Genomic DNA, 16,342 nt, shown 5'->3' on the forward strand with positions numbered 1-16,342 from the left:
GAGCCTGCCCCGCCTGCAGCCACACACTGTCCAGGGTGAGCCCCCAGCTCATTCCTGCCCACGGGGCAGCAGGGAGCCCCCACGCCCGCCTGAGCCCCCTCACCCGGGGGCCAGGGTCCCTGCACACCACCTTCCTGGCGGCGGCTCGCAGCGGGGCCTCGGGAAGGGGAGGCCCCCCTGCATCCCGGAGCCACGGCCCCCCCGCACCCTGAGCTGTAGGGTCAGACCCCACGGTCAGGCCTCCAGGGCACCTGAGCCAGCACTGGTGCCCACCCCAGAACCAGGAGCTGGTACAGAAACATCCAGAATGCACACTGGCTGCGGGGAGCCACCCCCAGCTCCTAGTGTTTCTACCCCAGACCCAGGAGGCTCTGCTCTGCCCACAGGGCAGTCCAGAGTCCCCGCGCCACAGCGCGCCGAGCGGGACGCCTGAGCCAGGCAGCGGGACACCTGAGCCAGGCAACGGCTCGCCCCTGGCCTGGCGGGGCACTCGTGTGCACACAGAGGGGCGCCCCACGGCCTTCTGGCTCCTGGGGCTGGGGGTCAGGCCCTCCCACACTCTGGCGCCAGCCCCATCTTACACAGGCCCCAGGGAGGAGCCTGGGTGCAGAAATGGAGCCCGTGACCCCGCCACAGAGTGGGTGCTCTAGGAGCAGTTGCTGAGCAGACGCAGGCGAGGACGCCCCCATCCCGGGAGGGAGCGCCTGGGCTGGCTACAACCCAAGGAAGAACACAGACAAGGCCCCAGCAGCCAGAAACAGTCCTCACCGAGCAGCGCCCGTGTGCCGGGGAAAGAGGCCCGGAGGCTCAGGGCCCCGCAGCGGGGAGACGTCTCCCCAGAGCACACGGGGACCAGAGGACAAAGCCGGCAACATCGCTGGGCGAGCAGGAAGGTGCCCCGGAAGCAGATGTATAGGAGCGGGGCTTTGCTGGATGTGTAGGAGTTTGCCAAGCAGAGAGGGGAAAGCTGAGAGAACAGCCCCCCAGGGAGGCGACAGCCCAGGAGCAGACACGACCTTGGGGTCTGTTCACAGAGAACCTAGGCCAGCCACCGGGAGCCCAGCCTTGGGCAGACATGACCCAGGCTCTGTGAGCCTCAACCCATCCATGTGGAGGCTCACAGCATGGCCAGCGGGGCCCCAGGCCCAGACGGCGCCGCTGCCTCGATCGGCACGTGAAGGGTGTAGAGAGCAGAGCCGGGAACGGGCGGGCCTGCAGAGGCCAGAGCGAGCAGGGTGTGCGCTGGGGCCGGGGGTCAGGAGACAGAGCCCAGGCCTCATTCCAGAGAAACGCGGGGCCCACCGAGGGGCCCAGGGACGTGGGCGGGGGGATCCCCGTAGGGCCTGGATTCGCAGCTGGGAAACTGAGGCCTGGAGGGCGGGACGCTCTCGCCTGTGCTGGGGGAGCCGGGGCCCCGGGGTGGGTGATCCAGCCAGAGGGAGTGCTGGGTCACAGCAGAGGGGCCCCCGGGAGCCTGGGCCAGGGAGGAAGCCTCGGCGATGACCTCATCCGCTAGGCCTCCGGGCTGCGGCTCACGGGGTTTTCAACCGCAGGCATCGCAGGACAATCCCTGGTATGCTCCCACCAGAAGCTTGGGATACGCGGGGTCTGTGCTGTGCTTTTGAGGGCCTCTCTCTTTGTGTGGGATTTGAAAAAGGAAAGGAAAAAAAAAACACCCTGCGATTTCGGAGACAAAAACCAGCCCCTCACCTGGGCCCAGCCAGGGTTTCTTCCCCCAGGGAGCGGGGAGGGGGTGTGTTTGCCACAGCAGCAGGCCGGCAGGGGGACGGGGGCGGAGGAGGAGGGGGACACAGGAGAGCCGCCCAGAGCTGGAGCCCGGCCACAGGCGCGTGTGCACACCGAAACATGGGCACACAGCATGCACACGGCCATGTGCACAAGCAGACACACAGGCGCACTGCACGCTTGCACATAGACACGTCTACACACACACACACACACACACACACACACGGCTTCCTCTGAATTCAGGAACCATGTCGGGAGCCCTGTTCCCAGGAAGCTGCAAGCAGGGCTCAGATCTTGAACAGGCCATCCGCAGCCCCAGGACAGACCCCGCGGCAGCAATGAGACCCCACCCCACGTGGCTTTTTCAGGCCCCCCCAGATCTCCCTGGTTCAGCAAAACACTTAATCCCTTGGAGGCCGCCCGAGGCTCCCTCGCCCGGAGCTGAGACAGCAGCTCTTCGGCCCCATAAAACCCAGCACATTAAGAGGAAGGAAGACATATGGACTCTGTGGGAAAACACAGCTTCGAAGGACTTTTTTCCACCATTTAAGCACCGAGCTGCTCTCGGAACCCTGTGCGAGCCCGGGCCCCTCCTGGGCTCCGGGCTGTGGTCTGGCTCGGAGCTCTGGGTCGCGGCCAGCGGCGCCCTCGAGCCGCGGACAACAGCGCCACCTGGCGTCCTGAAGCTCCAGCCTGGGCGGCGACCCCAGGGGCCTGCGACCACTGCCTCTGCGGCCCCTGCCCACACACCCGCTCCCTCCGTCACGCCCTGCCTGGGGTCACACCCGTCCCCAGCCCGCAGACCACAGCCTCTCCAAGGAGCCCCCTGCCACCGCCTCCACCCAGAGCCCTGGGACCCCGGGCCTGTCTTGCCCACTGCCAGCTGCAGGGGGTGGTCCTGGCCTGCCCCTGAAGGCCCCCCAACCCACCTACCTCCTCCTCCCACCCCCAGGGCTCCCCCTCTTCCAGGAAGCCCTCAGCACCCCTGCAGACACCCTGTCCGCCCCCCAGTCCCACTTCACCTCTTGCCTCCTTCCTGCTCCAACCCTTGACATAATTCATATCACAATTCATATCTTTCCTGGAGCCTGGGCCCCTGCGGCTGCATTCCTCCCGGTGACCCTGATACCCCACCGCCCGCCCCATGGCCATGACTCCAAAAGTGGCTGGACACGGTCAGCTCAAACCCACCACAAAGGACCTGTTTCCACAGGCCAGCGAGTTACGAAATCTTTGGGAACTCAGTACAGGCCATCAAAAGGTTGCATCTGAGGCCATCCTCCCCCAGGCCTTTGTTCCACAGATGGGGAAGCCGAGGCCCAGGACCCCACAGCAGCTCTGGGAGCCCCACGGAGCCCCCTCTGGGCTCCTGGACTCAAAGCAGAGTGTCCAAAACCAGAAGCACCGTTCTGGGCCTGTGGTGGGTACTGCCCATGGGCCCCTGCCCTGGTAGAGGGCGGGCAGCAGAGCAAGGAGACACAGCCTGGGGCTCCCCATTTCAGCCTGCAGACCCCCATGCCCAGCCACCGGGGGGAGGGTGGGGCGCACTGAGTGGGGGAGCCCCGGCAGGTGGTGGTCGCGGGGGGCGCCAGTGGTGACGGCTGAGTCGAAGCCTGACTGGGCGGGAGGGAAGGCAGTCTCGCGACAGGTCAAAGGGTCAGGCAGCCCGCAGGAGCATGTGCCAGGGCCCCGAGGTAGCGGGAGGGCCCAGGGTCAGGGGTCAGCAAACTGCACAGGAGCAGAGGGAGCTGGGGTGGGGGGCAGAGACAGGGAGTGCGCAGCACTGGGGGCCCAAGAGGCCCAGCAGATCCGAAAGCCCACCAGAGCTTCTAGAATGATCAGAGCTTGGTTTTGGAAACCCTCCCCCCTCCCACCGCCCCACTCCCAGCCCCAAGCCAACAGCTGCGGTGTAGAGAGGGTGCCTCGTGCGGGGCCACGAGTGTGGCAGAGAGAATGGGGGTGCGTGGAACAGGAGATGCACCCGCAGCAGGGGCCCTCTGCTGGGAGGTGGGGGGCTGCTCACTGGCACACACCCCCAGGGTCCCAGCTCCAGCTGAGCTCCGATCCTCAGCGGGGGTGGTTTAGTTGCTCAATCGTGTCTGACTCTGTGTGGCCTACCAGGCTCCTCTGTCCATGTGATTCTCCAGGCAAGAATACTGGAGTGGGTAGCTTTTCCCTCCTCCAGGGGATCTTCCCCACTCAGGGATCGAACCTTGGTCTCCTGCATCGCAGGCAGATTCTTTACCAACTGAGCCACGAAGGTAGCCTCAGGGAGGGAGAAGACCGCAGTTCCGAGCACGGCCACCAGGAGGCGCGCGGACCTCAGCGACGCCCGGACTGTGCGCGGTCAGTTCCTCCGGAGGCGGAAGGCCGCAAGGGCCTGGGGGCTGCGGGGACGGGCCTGGGGCCCCTTTGCCACCACGCCCAGCTCTGGGCCTCCCCGCATCATGAAGCCCCAAGGAACCCAGTGTGACTATGAACAGCAATGTCAGGGGGGAGCTCCCAGACAGGTTAAAGGGAGAAGGGAGGCCGGACCAGACGAGGCCCGAGGCCGCCAGGGCCTGCCCCCGACCCCGGAGCCGTCCTGGGTGACCCACACCCTCGATGGTCTGCTTTCCAGCCCCAGAGCCAGGCCTGGGATGCGCTGGCATCAGCAGTGATTCAGGAGCCAAAATCCCGCGTGGGCGGCACCCAGGGGCCCTGCCTGAGCCACAGGAGGGTGGGGCCAAGTAACCTGCAAACCAGGCCCCCCCCCGGTGCTTCAGGGCCCAGGCTTGGGGGGCAGGTCCCGGGGGCCCCTACCCCGATGGGACTCAATGCTGTGGGGGCCTCTCAGAGCGCAGGAGTGAACCTTCCAGCAGAGGGGGAGCCGACCCAGTCACTCAGGGGCCTCATGGGCTGAGCGATGAGCCCCCTAGATCCCTACACTGGGATCCTGACCTAAGAATCTCAGATGCGGCTGCGTTTGGAGACGGGTCTTTAAAGAGATGATTACGGTAAAATGAGGTCCCTAGGATAGGACTGGCGTCCTGGTAAGGAGAGGAGGTCAGGACCCGGACTTGCACAGAACAGCGACACAGGAGAGGCCACTGTCCCAGCAGGTCCTGCCCTCTCCCGGGGCTCGCAGGCCGCCCCCAGCCCGGAATGCACAGCGTTCCCCCAGGAGATGTGGAGGGCCCCCTCGCCCCGCCCCGTAAAGCCCGAGTGACCAAGAGACGCCAGCCTCCACACCCAGTCAAGGCACCGGACCAGACCCGGCAGCAGCGACTCCAGAGGGTCAGAGGACAAACCGCCGCAAACAGGAATGGAGCAGAGGGGGTCACAGGCCGCACGGGTGACTAGGGCAGTCACCTTCCTAGTCACCAAATAAACCTCCGGAAACATAACGGAAGAGATTCCATTGCTGATGATAACTAACAACCGTTATCATATCGATAATAACAATGACAGCTGTCTAAAACCCACATCCCCAAACCATGGAACCGTTCTGATAAACAGACACGCCCTGCCCGTGGACAGAACGACCCCACGCCGGAGAGACAGATGCTGGCCTCCCCAAATTCACTCATCAAATACCAACGGCATTTTCTGGGAGGCCGACTAGCTGATCTAAAGGTCACTGGGGAGACAAGACAAGCAAGAATCGCCAGGGGACCCCTGAGAGAGAAGAGGGGCCCCGACATTAACTGCACGGTGAAGCGGGTTGTCGTGGACTGAACAGGAGGCCGCAGAGCAGAGCCCTGGCCGTCCGGGTCTCCAGCAGCGTTGGGGGAAAAGACACACTCTGGAGTAAGTGGTGCTGGGGTGGAGGCGAGAGGGACAGGGTGAGAGCGGACTGCGTCCCTCCACCAGGATGTGCCCAACGAGCCCCGACAACTTAAAGCCACAAGATCCACCCAGACAGCTCTAACCTAAGAAGGGGAAACTCCGTGAGCACGAATGCCGAAGCATCGCGTGAACAGTGCAGCCGACTGCGTAAAGTGCAATGGGCGTTATCTCGAGGCACATCACGAGGACTTGGGGACCCCGGCCCACAGCCATCGGCTGGTGAGGGCAGGGGCACCCTGGGCCGAGGCTGGGGGCAGGGGCGGGGATGCCCGCAGATCTGTGTGCCAGCCAGACCGGGGCCACGGTGCAGGCCAAGCAGACCGCGCCCCCGGCGCCTGGTACCCATGTCCTCTCGTCTTTCCTTCCCTCCCAGCTCAACCCACTCCTCCCAGAAGCCCTCCCATACCACCAGGCCCAGGGGCCCGTCATTCTTCTGCCTTCTCAGCCCAGTGGTCACATCCTGGCAAGGTAGGGACCCAGGAAGGCGGGGTCCCCACCACCTCTAGGCCCCCGGTGTCAGGGCAAGCCCCCAGAGCCTGCCCGCCGTGGGGGTCCGGCACAGGGTCCCATGGGTAGGAGAGGCCAGGAGCGGCGGGCTTCACCCTGCAGCCCACCTGCCCGGGGGCAAGAGCGCAGGGCCCCTCACGCTGGTACGTACCATCCAGAAGAGGGTCCCTGTGGCCAGGGCGACATACTGCTCGATGGTGGACAGTACACTGAAGATGAGGCAGACCAGGACGATGAGGAAGCTGCGGGACAGGAGCACACCCAGTCAGTGTCACAGCCAGGCTGCCCACCCTGCCTGCTCAGACACGGCCCAGGAAGGGGCGGGGGCAGGCTCGCCCACCGCCCAGGGCCCGGGCACATCCCCCGGGGCCTGAGGGCTCCCAGGGCCGCCAGCCCCGACTGTCAGGCGTGCACCAGTGGCAGCACAGCCAGCGCAGGAGGTCACCACCCGGCCAGGAAGGGATGGGCTCTGACCCAGGCTACGGGAAGACGGGCCTCAGAGGCCCAGGCCAAGAAGCCACGCACTGCCCACGTGGTCTCCAAGGATCCAGAGGGGAAATTCATGGGGCAGAGAGCCACCTGGGGACCACGGAGCCCGAGGGGCCTCCTCTGGGGAGGCAAATGTCCCGGACACAGGGTGACGGTCGCAGGGCTCCGTGGACATCCCAACAGCAGTGCAGTGTGCTCGACACGAGGGCTCGCCCCCAGGCCCCCAGGGGTGCAGGCAGCCGGCCCAGACCACTCTCCAGCCCGCTTCCCCATCCACACAGCCCGTGACCACTTCCTCTCAGCAGCAGACGTGCAGGCAGGGACTCAGGGGTCAGCCCCGGGGCCGCCCGAGGCTGGACCCGTGTTCCGCCCCTCGCCCTCTCCTCCTGAACCTGTCTGCCCGTGGAGACGCTTCAGCACAGCCTGTCCAGCCACAGACAGCGTCCCAGGGAAGGACATCACCACCGCCCGCACCGCCCAGCCTCACTGTACAGACAGTAACACGCATCCCCGTGAGACGACGGCCTCGTCGGCTGTGGAGAGATGCTACAGACAAGGAAACTGGGGCCCGAGCTCCACGCTTCCTGAGGGTGAACCCCAAGAGGCCAAACCACGGAGGGGGTGCGGCCAGGCCCCGGGGAGCGTGACAGCGTGGTCTCCTCCCGTCTGACCCTCCCCTTCCCCACAAAGGACATTTGCAGTGACTCTGAGCGTGCTCCAGGCGACCCGGACAGTCGCCCACACCCAGACCCTTCACCGAGTCACACCTGCAAAGCCCCGCTTGCCGCGAATGGTCACACTCGGGTGCAAAGGTCAGGACACCAACACCCCCGCTGGCCCACAGTCACCGTGCCGACGCACTGGCCGAAGCCCCGAGCCACACGCCCTGTGCCTCGTGCCACTGTCCCCAGGGCTGCAGTGAGACCCTCGGTGGGGAAGGGGCGGGCCCGGACCCAGGTCTGCGGGTCCTGCTGTCCACGGTTCCCCAGGTCCCCCACCTCCAGCCCCGCCGCCGGGACGTGCGTGAAAAGTCCTGAACTCTCTCCCGGTCCTGCCTCCTGAGGCAGAGGACGTGGACAGAACCCACGCAGCATCTCTGCCCCCTCGAGGCATCGCAGTGGGCCCTGTGGCCCGCGGGGGTGACGCGGCGGTCCCTCTTCTGTGAGGCCTGTCCCTGTTGACTCTTGCTGCCAGGGTGGCAACTGACCACGTACTGTTGCTGTTGGGACGACCTCAGCGATGCGCATGGAGTAGCAAGAGCTCGTTTAGAAACGCGCGCCAGGCCGAGGCACAGAGGCCCGGGGGTGGGAGGACAGAGTCTTGCCAAGACGGTGCGGGGGGGGGCTCTGGCCACGGCAGCTCTGCCTGTGAGGGTACATCGGGTGGGCACCCTCAGCCTCGGCTCCTGCTCAGAGGCGCACAGAAACCCCACCGCACCCACCCTGTGGCCCAGAACCTCGGCGGAGGCCCTGGGCCAGGGCGCAGGGGCCCCCCAGGAGCACCCCCTCAGGGGCCGCTGGGCCTCTGGGGCTCAGGGCTCACTACCCTCCACGGTGTCTCGGCCTCGGTCACGCTGTCTTCTGAGGCCTAAACAGCTCCTGGAATACCTGTGCACGCTGTGCTGGTTTCAGAATCATCTCACAAAGGGTGCTTTGTCCGCTCCGAGCGTGTGGGCCCAGGAGCCTCAGCGAGGCCAAGGTCGGGTCCCTACCCTTGGGGTGTTGGCAGCAACCTGGGGGCCTGGCACTCCCCGTCTGCCCCTCCGTCCCAGCTCGGGTCCCAAGGCTCCAAAGTCAGGCAGCCGCAGACCTCTGAGAGCTGGGGGAGCAAGGCCCAGGGAAGGGACAAAACCGCCCTGTTCTCTGCCCAGGTGTGGGAGCGGGGCTGGGCGGGGGAGAGGCCCCCTCAGCTCCCAGCACTGCCTGACCCGACCTCCCAGGGGGGCGTGTGCACGCCCGCGGGAGGCGGCCATGGCCAAGGCGAGGACGATGGCCTGCTGATGCCCTGATGGCCGATCCACCCTGGGTGCACGGCCACCGGCAACCGCCTGAGGACGTCCGTGCCCTTATCAGACATCAGACGTCATTTCAGCGTCTGCGGCAGCAGGTGCCCAGGGGATGCAGAGGAACGCGGGAGCCATGCCAGGGCGGCGATCCAGCGGGAGGGCGCACCAGGGAGCAGCAGGGGGCGGACGGCAGGACCCACGCCCACGCCCACGGGCTGAGCCCCCAGCGGCCCCTGCGCCTGGAGGGCTCAGCCCAGGCGGGGTGGGGTGGACCGGACCCTTAGGGAAGCCCACGGGCACCGTCTCTCCGGTCCACAGGGAAACGTCTTTCAACCCTGGAAGCTCCCCAGTGATGCCGAAAACGTGAATAAGAAGCACACGCTTCACGTGCGAGGGTGTTCAAGGCGCACTCGGAACCAGAAGAGACAGACCTCTGCCGTCGGGCTCTGCGAGCTCTGAGCGAGGTCCAGGAGGCTGAGACACAGCGCTGGGCTGGTCAGCGAGCGGTAGCTGCACCCTATCTGTGCGCCCAATTTCTCTGTGACCCCATAGACTGTAGCCAGGCTCCTCTGTCCAGGGAATTTCCCAGGCCAGCAGACTGGAGCGGGTTGCCATATCCTCCTCCAGGGGATCTTCCCGACCGAGGAATTGAACCCATGTCTCCTGCCCTGGCAGGTGGATTCTTTACCACTGCACCACCTGGGGAGCATGTTCAATATACAACAAGCACGCAGTTGGAAAAGTCTTGGTCCAGGAAAAACGTTCCGTGTGAAGGGATGGGCGTGGGGAGCACCGTGCTCGGTGAAACACGCCAGTCACGGAAGGGGAAGTCCTGTACGACTCGACTTCCACGAGGGCCCTGGAGCTGTCAGACCCACAGAGACGGAAAGCAGGCTGGCGGGGGCCGGGGGCGGGGAGGCGGGGCTCTGGGGACAGAGCGTGTCGCTGCGGGAAGGGGAGGCTTTGAGGATGGGTGAGCTAGTGGCTGCACGGCACAGCTCAGGACTTCGCGGCCCGGGCGGTACACTGACATGTTGTCAGAGAGGAGGTTTCACGCTACACGTATCTCACCACAGCTTTCTTAAGGAAACTGAGTAAATGACATGTACACACAAGCCCTGGACTGCTGCCCGTGTCTGATTAAGGCTATAAATGAGGCTGTGTGAGGTTCAAAGACCCGCCCTCCCGGCTGGGACCTTCGGGCCGATAACAGACAAAGGGCTTGTCCCGCCGCTTGAACCTCAAGGCCGAACTCAGAGCGTGTGATTTAATAGATTAGCTGCTGACGTTCAAACTCCGGCCGTATCAGAGGGGCTCCTCTTTGCACAAGTCACCTGGGAGATTCCAAACATCCCTGAGCAAACAGGACAAGGTGGGCTGGGGAGCCTGTGCCTGGACGTGGACGCCCCCATGGCACTGAGCCCCTCCGGGGATGGGGGGGGGGCTGGCCTCAGGTCCCACCAGGACTGTCCGTGGGACTGGGGAAACACTGCCCAACAGAATGCCAAGACACGCCCCGCCCGGGTCCAGCCTGTGCCCAGCACTGCCCTGGGTGGAGCAGGGTTGGGCACGTCGCCAATCACACCTCAGCCCAGGTGCTGGGCTCTGTGCACCCCCTGACCCCATGCGGAAGGTGTTACACCACCCCCAGAAGGAGACTCTGGGCTGCCCCTCCCGTCCATGCTACCCAGCAAGGGGACCCGGGGTCGGGGACAGCAAGGCCAAGCCAGCCCCAACTTCAGGGCAGAGGCCGAGCCTCCCCAGGGCAGGGCCCTGTTTCCAGGGGCCAGGCCAGCACTCAGCACCCCACGGCCTCCAGGGCGAGCGCTGCACACAAGGCTGAGCCACAGGGGCCGGGGAGGTGCTGTGTGGGCAGGCCGGGCCAGAATGGAGACCCTGGACTGCTTCCGGGGGCCCCGGGATTTCTGGGCTCAGGGCACATCCTTCCAGTCTCTGCCTCCAACGTCACGCACCCCCCCATGTTGAAACCCCCTTCTGTGGGTTTCTTCTGAGGACACCTATCACTGAATTGCAGCCTCCCTGCCCCAGAATCTTCTCCCCCTCGAGATCCTTAACATATCACCTCTGCAAAGATGCTTTTTCTAAATACCTAAGGTCACGTTCACAAGTTCCAGGGAGTCTGCCATCTCTGGGGGCCATTATTTAGCCTCTGTGACTTATCAAGGGTTCTAATAAATGATGCAGATGGTGACTGCAGCCATGAAATTAAAAGATGCTTACTCCTTGGAAGGAAAGTTATGACCAACCTAGATAGCATATTCAAAAGCAGAGACATTACTTTGCCAACAAAGGTTTGTCTAGTCAAGACTATGGTTTTTCCAGTAGTCGTGTATGGATGTAAGAGTTGGACTATAAAGAAAGCTGAGTGCTGAAGAATTGATGCTTTTGAACTGTGCTTCTGGAGAAAACTCTTGAGAGTCCCTTGGACTGCAAGGAGATCCAACCAGTCCATTCTAAAGGAAATCAGTCCTGAATATTCATTGGGGGGACTGATGCTGAAGCTGAAGCTCCAATACTTTGGCCACCTGATGCGAAGAGCTGACCCACTGGAAAAGACCCTGAGGTTGGGAAAAATTGAAGGCGGAAGGAGAAGGGGACGACAGAGGATGAGATGGTTGGACGGCATCACCAACTCAATGGACATGAGTTTGGGTGAACTCCAGGAGTTGGTGACGGACAGGGAGGCCTGGCATGCTGCAGTCCATGGGGTCGCAGAGTCGGACACGACTGAGCGACTGAACTGAACTGAATTAAATGAATAAATCACTTATGATGATGAGAACTATCAGCAAATCTTCAGTGAGTCTTTAAAAGCCAGCATCAGGCATGTGGTAAAGTGCGTGTCCATGGTGCCCCTGTGAAACAGCCCAAGGTACGTTCAGAGCCCGCCCCCTCACAGCCTCAGTGCATCTGCAGAGACCCGAGTAAGGTTCCAGGCTCCAGGGACTAGGATGCAGAGAGCGGTGTCTTTGCAAGGTCACGCACAGCTCAGCACCCCACTGTCCAGACCCCATCACGTCAGGGAGGGACTCGGCTCTCCACTCCCTCTCCCCATGACGTGCTGGGTGGCATCCAAGCCAGGGCTCCTGGGACTAGGACTCCCACAGGCCACTTCGACTCTGAACCTCCTGTGAGGCGTGTTCAGTGGCCCGACTCTCATTCCTTTCAGAGGCTCTCTCGGGCGATGCGACCCCTAGCCACACGGGCTCCAGTGGGCAGCTGGGCGCGGTGAGGCCACTGTTCCCGCAGCTCCAGTCTCCCCTCTCTCAGAGTCCCACGCTCCAAGGTCCCGTGAGCGTAAGATCCCATCAGACAGATCCCAGAGAGCCTGCCCGCAAGGAGCTCCTAGGAGACGAAGACACTTATCCCTGCCTCTCGACAGAGGCCGTCCTCAGCCTTGCAGGTTTTCAGTCGACACTTTTTCTAAAAGTGACCTGGGCCGGGGACCCCAGAGACACAGGGCCTCTCACCTCGCACTCTGGGTGGGCCCTTGGCTGTTCCCGTGTGCACAGCACCTCCCGAGAGGCCAGGCCACCTCTGCCTGGGGGTCTCCACCCCCAGGGGACGGGCCACCAGGACTGCACCAGAATCTGCAGCCCACATCCCACTGGCCTCCCTGCCCAAGTCTTGACGTCCACCTGGCAGCTGGGGGTGATCCTGGGAGGAAGCAAATTCCACCAGCCCTCCAAGCTAAAGATCCTCCAATGAAGTCTGAACTCCAAAGCCACCTTCTGGGGCATCCCCCTGCCCCATAGGCCTGGGCTTCCCTGAGGGGGGCGGGGGGCCTTCTGATGCCCAGCTGGGCCCTGTGTCCCCTGCCCTGCTCTCATCAGACCACTGGCCACCTATGCCCATTGCTGCCCCTGATAGAGCAAGGGCTCCGCAGGCAGAGGACGTCTGATGTCCGCTTTGAAGGCTCCATATGGGACCTGGTACCCGAATGCCTGCATGTTTTAGGTTGAACTCAGGAACTCAGTGGACAGAATTCTCCATGCCACCTCCTCCATGCAGGCCTCCAGGCTTCATCCAGAGTGAAATCCTCTTGTGACATGTTTTTCCTCCTCACCCCACCCCAGTGCACTCCGCCAGGGCCCTGCAGGGTTTCCAACAGGCCAGGACCCCAGGTAGCTCTCCACGTACCCCTTCTCCCCCAGACTGCATGCCAACTGTGCCAAGCAGAAGGGAGCTGGGGGCAGTGGGAGGGAACTCTGATGTGAGTGAGGAGCATCCACGGCCACCCAGCTGCCAGGAGCGCAAAAGATGCAGTGGGCGGTGCTCTGAGGCGAGGACCACGGTCTCGCTGCCTCAAGTCGGCCCCAGAGGCAGCAGGGACTGCCCAGATTCACCCTCAGCCCTCCTCGGGGCCTCTTCCGGAAACCCAGGACGACGCAGGCGAGGGGACTACTTGGGCACCAGGGTGGGGTCACGCTCAGGAGGCCTGTGACAGGTCTGCCAGCCTTGCTCACCGACGACTGGACTCAGGGCTCCCGACCGCTTAGCGCAGGTAGAAACCCAGCTCCACCCTGGCGGCCCCAGGCTGGGGGCACTGCAGACCCCAAAGCCCAACTGCGCCCCCCGCCCGAGGTGACAGGGTGTGGTGCCCCCAGCACGGGCTGCGCCTTCCGCAGAGCGGGCGGCGGGACGGCCAGGCCCAGCCGAGCCTGGGCAGCGGCCAGGCCATCGCCTGGCTCCATTGAAGACACGGGCGGATGGCTGTGCTCTTGTCTCCCCCCACGCCCAGCATCCCCTCACTTCCCACATGCGGCTCCACACAAGGCCCTTGCGTGTGCAGGAGCTGGGACGTCCCCCTCTGTCGAGGGCCGAGCCGGCTGGGGGCAGCTGGGGGCGGGCGAGGACAGGCCTTGGCTGAGGGCTTGACCACATCACCCTAAGCGGTCACATCAAAGCCTTTCCCGGGCCCTAGAGAGGCAGCTATGGGGGTCTCAGGGATGGGGTCTCAGAGATGTGGGCGCTGTGAGGGTGCGCATGTAAGTCTTCTCAGGGATCTGTTACACAATAAGAAACATAACAGCTGGGGATGTCCCCAGGGCCCAGTGGTTGAGACTTTGCCTTCCAATGCTGCGGCATGGGTTCAATTCCTGGTCAATGAACCAAGATCCCACACGCCAAGCAACTAAAATGTTTAAAAATAAATACATTGGTGTCTTAAAAAAAATTTTTTTTTAAATAAAAGGGCCTTCCCTGGCGGTCCAGCGTTAAGACTCTGCACTTCTACTGCTCAATCCCTGGTTGGGGAACTAAGATTCCACACACTGCAAGGTGCTAACAGTAAGTTGAAAGAGAGAAGGAAAGTAAAGAGAAAGAGAAGACAGACAGACAGCAGCTGTGTCTGAGCACCAGGCTACAGGCGACCAGACCTGGAACGTCCAGCCCGGGCCACGGTCAGCCACGCGACGCTTTCTCAGCATCCGCTGGACAGCAGAGCACCAACTGGAAGCCCGGACTCTTTCCACCAGGCCCCACGCAGCCCCTCAGCGGCCCCAGTGCCTGGCAGCAAGGTGGGGACAGCCATGTAAATCCACACCTTCCTGTCCCCTCTGTTGTCACGAGAAGCCCCAGAAGCAGGCCCGTCCCTCATCAGAGGGGAAAGAGGGCCCGAGGCTGGGGGGAGCCCCGGCTGGAGAGCAGGACTACAGAGCAGGCCTCCTCCCCCAGGCCCTGCCCCACACCTCCAGGAAAACAGGGTCCAGCCAGAGGGCAGGGTCTCTGGCTGCCCACTGCCCACCCTCGAGGGGCTGCCTGGCCTGGAGGTGAGAGGACAGGCCCCAGACAGCTTTGGCCAGGGGGCTGGGGGGTGTCCTGGCCCTTGGGGTCTGGCGCTGGACAGGCTTTGGCCAGGGGGCTGGGGGGTGTCCTGGCCCTTGGGGTCTGGCGCTGGACAGGCTTTGGCCAGGGGGCTGGGGGGTGTCCTGGCCCCTGGGGTCTGGCGCTGGACAGGGTTTGGCCAGGGGGCTGGGGGGTGTCCTGGCCCTGGGGTCTGGCGCTGGACAGGCTTTGGCCAGGGGGCTGGGGGGTGTCCTGGCCCTGGGGTCTGGCGCTGGACAGCAGGCCCACCCGAGGAGGGCTGCCGGGCCGAGCAGACGAGCTCACCCAGGGCCCACGGCTGTGGGGGTGGCTGACCCCTGCAGCGTCGCCTCCGCTAAGCCTGGCCGCCCAGCCCAGCCCGGCTGCGATAAGAACCCCTCGGAGGGTATATTTAGAAGGTGCCGGAGAACAAACTGAAGTGACCCCACGGACAGGGCCCTTATCTGCCCCAGGACGCATGTCGTCTTCCTGTGAACAGGGCCCGTCTGGGGCGGGGGAGGGGCCCAGTGGGCCCTCCTTGGGGAGGACCCCCGACCTGGTGCGGCCAGCACCTGCAGGCCTCACCTGGGACAGGGCGGGACGGGCAGCCTCCCTCCTGGGCTGAGAAGAGGCAGTAGGTAGCAGAGGGCTCGGACACCAGCGGGGGTGAGAGGGGTCTGGTGGGCTTCCTGCCCGTGGCCCAGGGCCCTGCCCTACTTCAAACAGGGTGACTCTGCAGACTGGAGACCACGGCAGGACTCCCGGAACACCTGGACCCAGGTCCGAGGAGGAGCAAAGTGCCTGAAGCCCCGCTGGTGCCAGAGCGGGTGGGTGTTTCTGGGCATCCCTGCTTGGGGGAAGTCCTTCCTCCTGTCCACCCTAAGTCTTCCTTGCTGCAGTGTGGCCTGACCTCTGGCTGAAGGCAACCTCCCGACTCCAAGCCCCTCAGGGGCCCCCATACAGTCTGTCCTCAGGGTCAAGACCACTGCCCAGACCCAGAGAGGCAGGATCCCTGGTTGAGACTTTGAGGAGCCCACCTTCTCCTTCTCTGACCCCCGCTAAGCCCCCCACACAACACTTTGGATGTAGAGGCCCTTCTGAGAAGCTAGAAAGCCCATATGGGCAGCCCTGGCCCAAGGCAGAGCCCCTCCGCTCCCCCACCCTGGAACCTGCCAAAACTTCTCCAGAGACAGTCCTCGACCTGCCAAGGCTGCACACCAAGCAGACGTGGGTCCCCAGCATGACCTTGGCTCCCCCACACCCACACCCCCAGTGGTCTCCTGCCCAGGACCTTGGGGGTTCCCAACTCTCTTCCAGTCCCAGCGCCCCTGAGCCCAGCAGGTCAGTGCCTGGGGAGCATGGAGAGACAGCAGGTCCCGACGCCGGGCACCGCCCCCTGCCCCCCAGCCAGGCCTGGCTCCATGGAGGGCCTGGGTGTTGACACCGTGCCCAGGACCCCCAGAGTCGGCCCATCCCACGAGCTCAGGAAGGGGCTGTCCCTCATCCCTGCCGTCCAGGGGCCCAGGTTCCCTGCACGTAGACGCCAAGCTTCTCAGGCCCTCCATTCACCCCAGGCCAGGAAAGGTTCTGGCTTCGCGGCTCTCTCCTGGGGTGACCCAGGCCACGTGCCTCTTTCCCTACAGGACACACTCTCCCTCCCAAGGCTGAAACTGGGGGTGCGGGAGCCGAAGAGCAGGGACACTCCACTGTCGTCTCCCCACCGCCCCAAGCCAGGAAGGCCCGCTGCTGACCAAACCAGCGTTCCAGGATGGACGGGGACGGCCCACTGCCAGCGGGACCCGCCAACCCACACGGCCCAGACAGGCCTCCTGAACGGGGCCCTTCACCCTGGCCTTTGGGGCCCGCTTTGCTCTGGAGGAGAAGGCCTGAGGATCAGGGCTGCAGACGGTGCCATCCCCAATCTTCTGCTGCAGCCTT

At 64.0% G+C, this 16,342-nt stretch overlaps 1 protein-coding gene across 2 annotated transcripts in view; it reads right to left on the reverse strand.

Annotated features, from left to right (window-relative positions):
- The window catches only part of KCNQ1 (potassium voltage-gated channel subfamily Q member 1), a 379,885-nt gene that overhangs the window by 317,504 nt on the left and 46,039 nt on the right, over positions 1–16,342 (reverse strand). For both annotated transcript variants that reach the window (XM_061407356.1, XM_061407357.1), the window contains exon 2: positions 6,236–6,326. In XM_061407356.1, coding sequence (XP_061263340.1) covers positions 6,236–6,326 — 91 coding nt within the window. The remainder of the gene's footprint in view (positions 1–6,235; positions 6,327–16,342) is intronic.

Source organism: Bos javanicus, chromosome 29 (assembly GCF_032452875.1).
Source record: "Bos javanicus breed banteng chromosome 29, ARS-OSU_banteng_1.0, whole genome shotgun sequence".
NCBI lineage: Eukaryota > Metazoa > Chordata > Mammalia > Artiodactyla > Bovidae > Bos > Bos javanicus.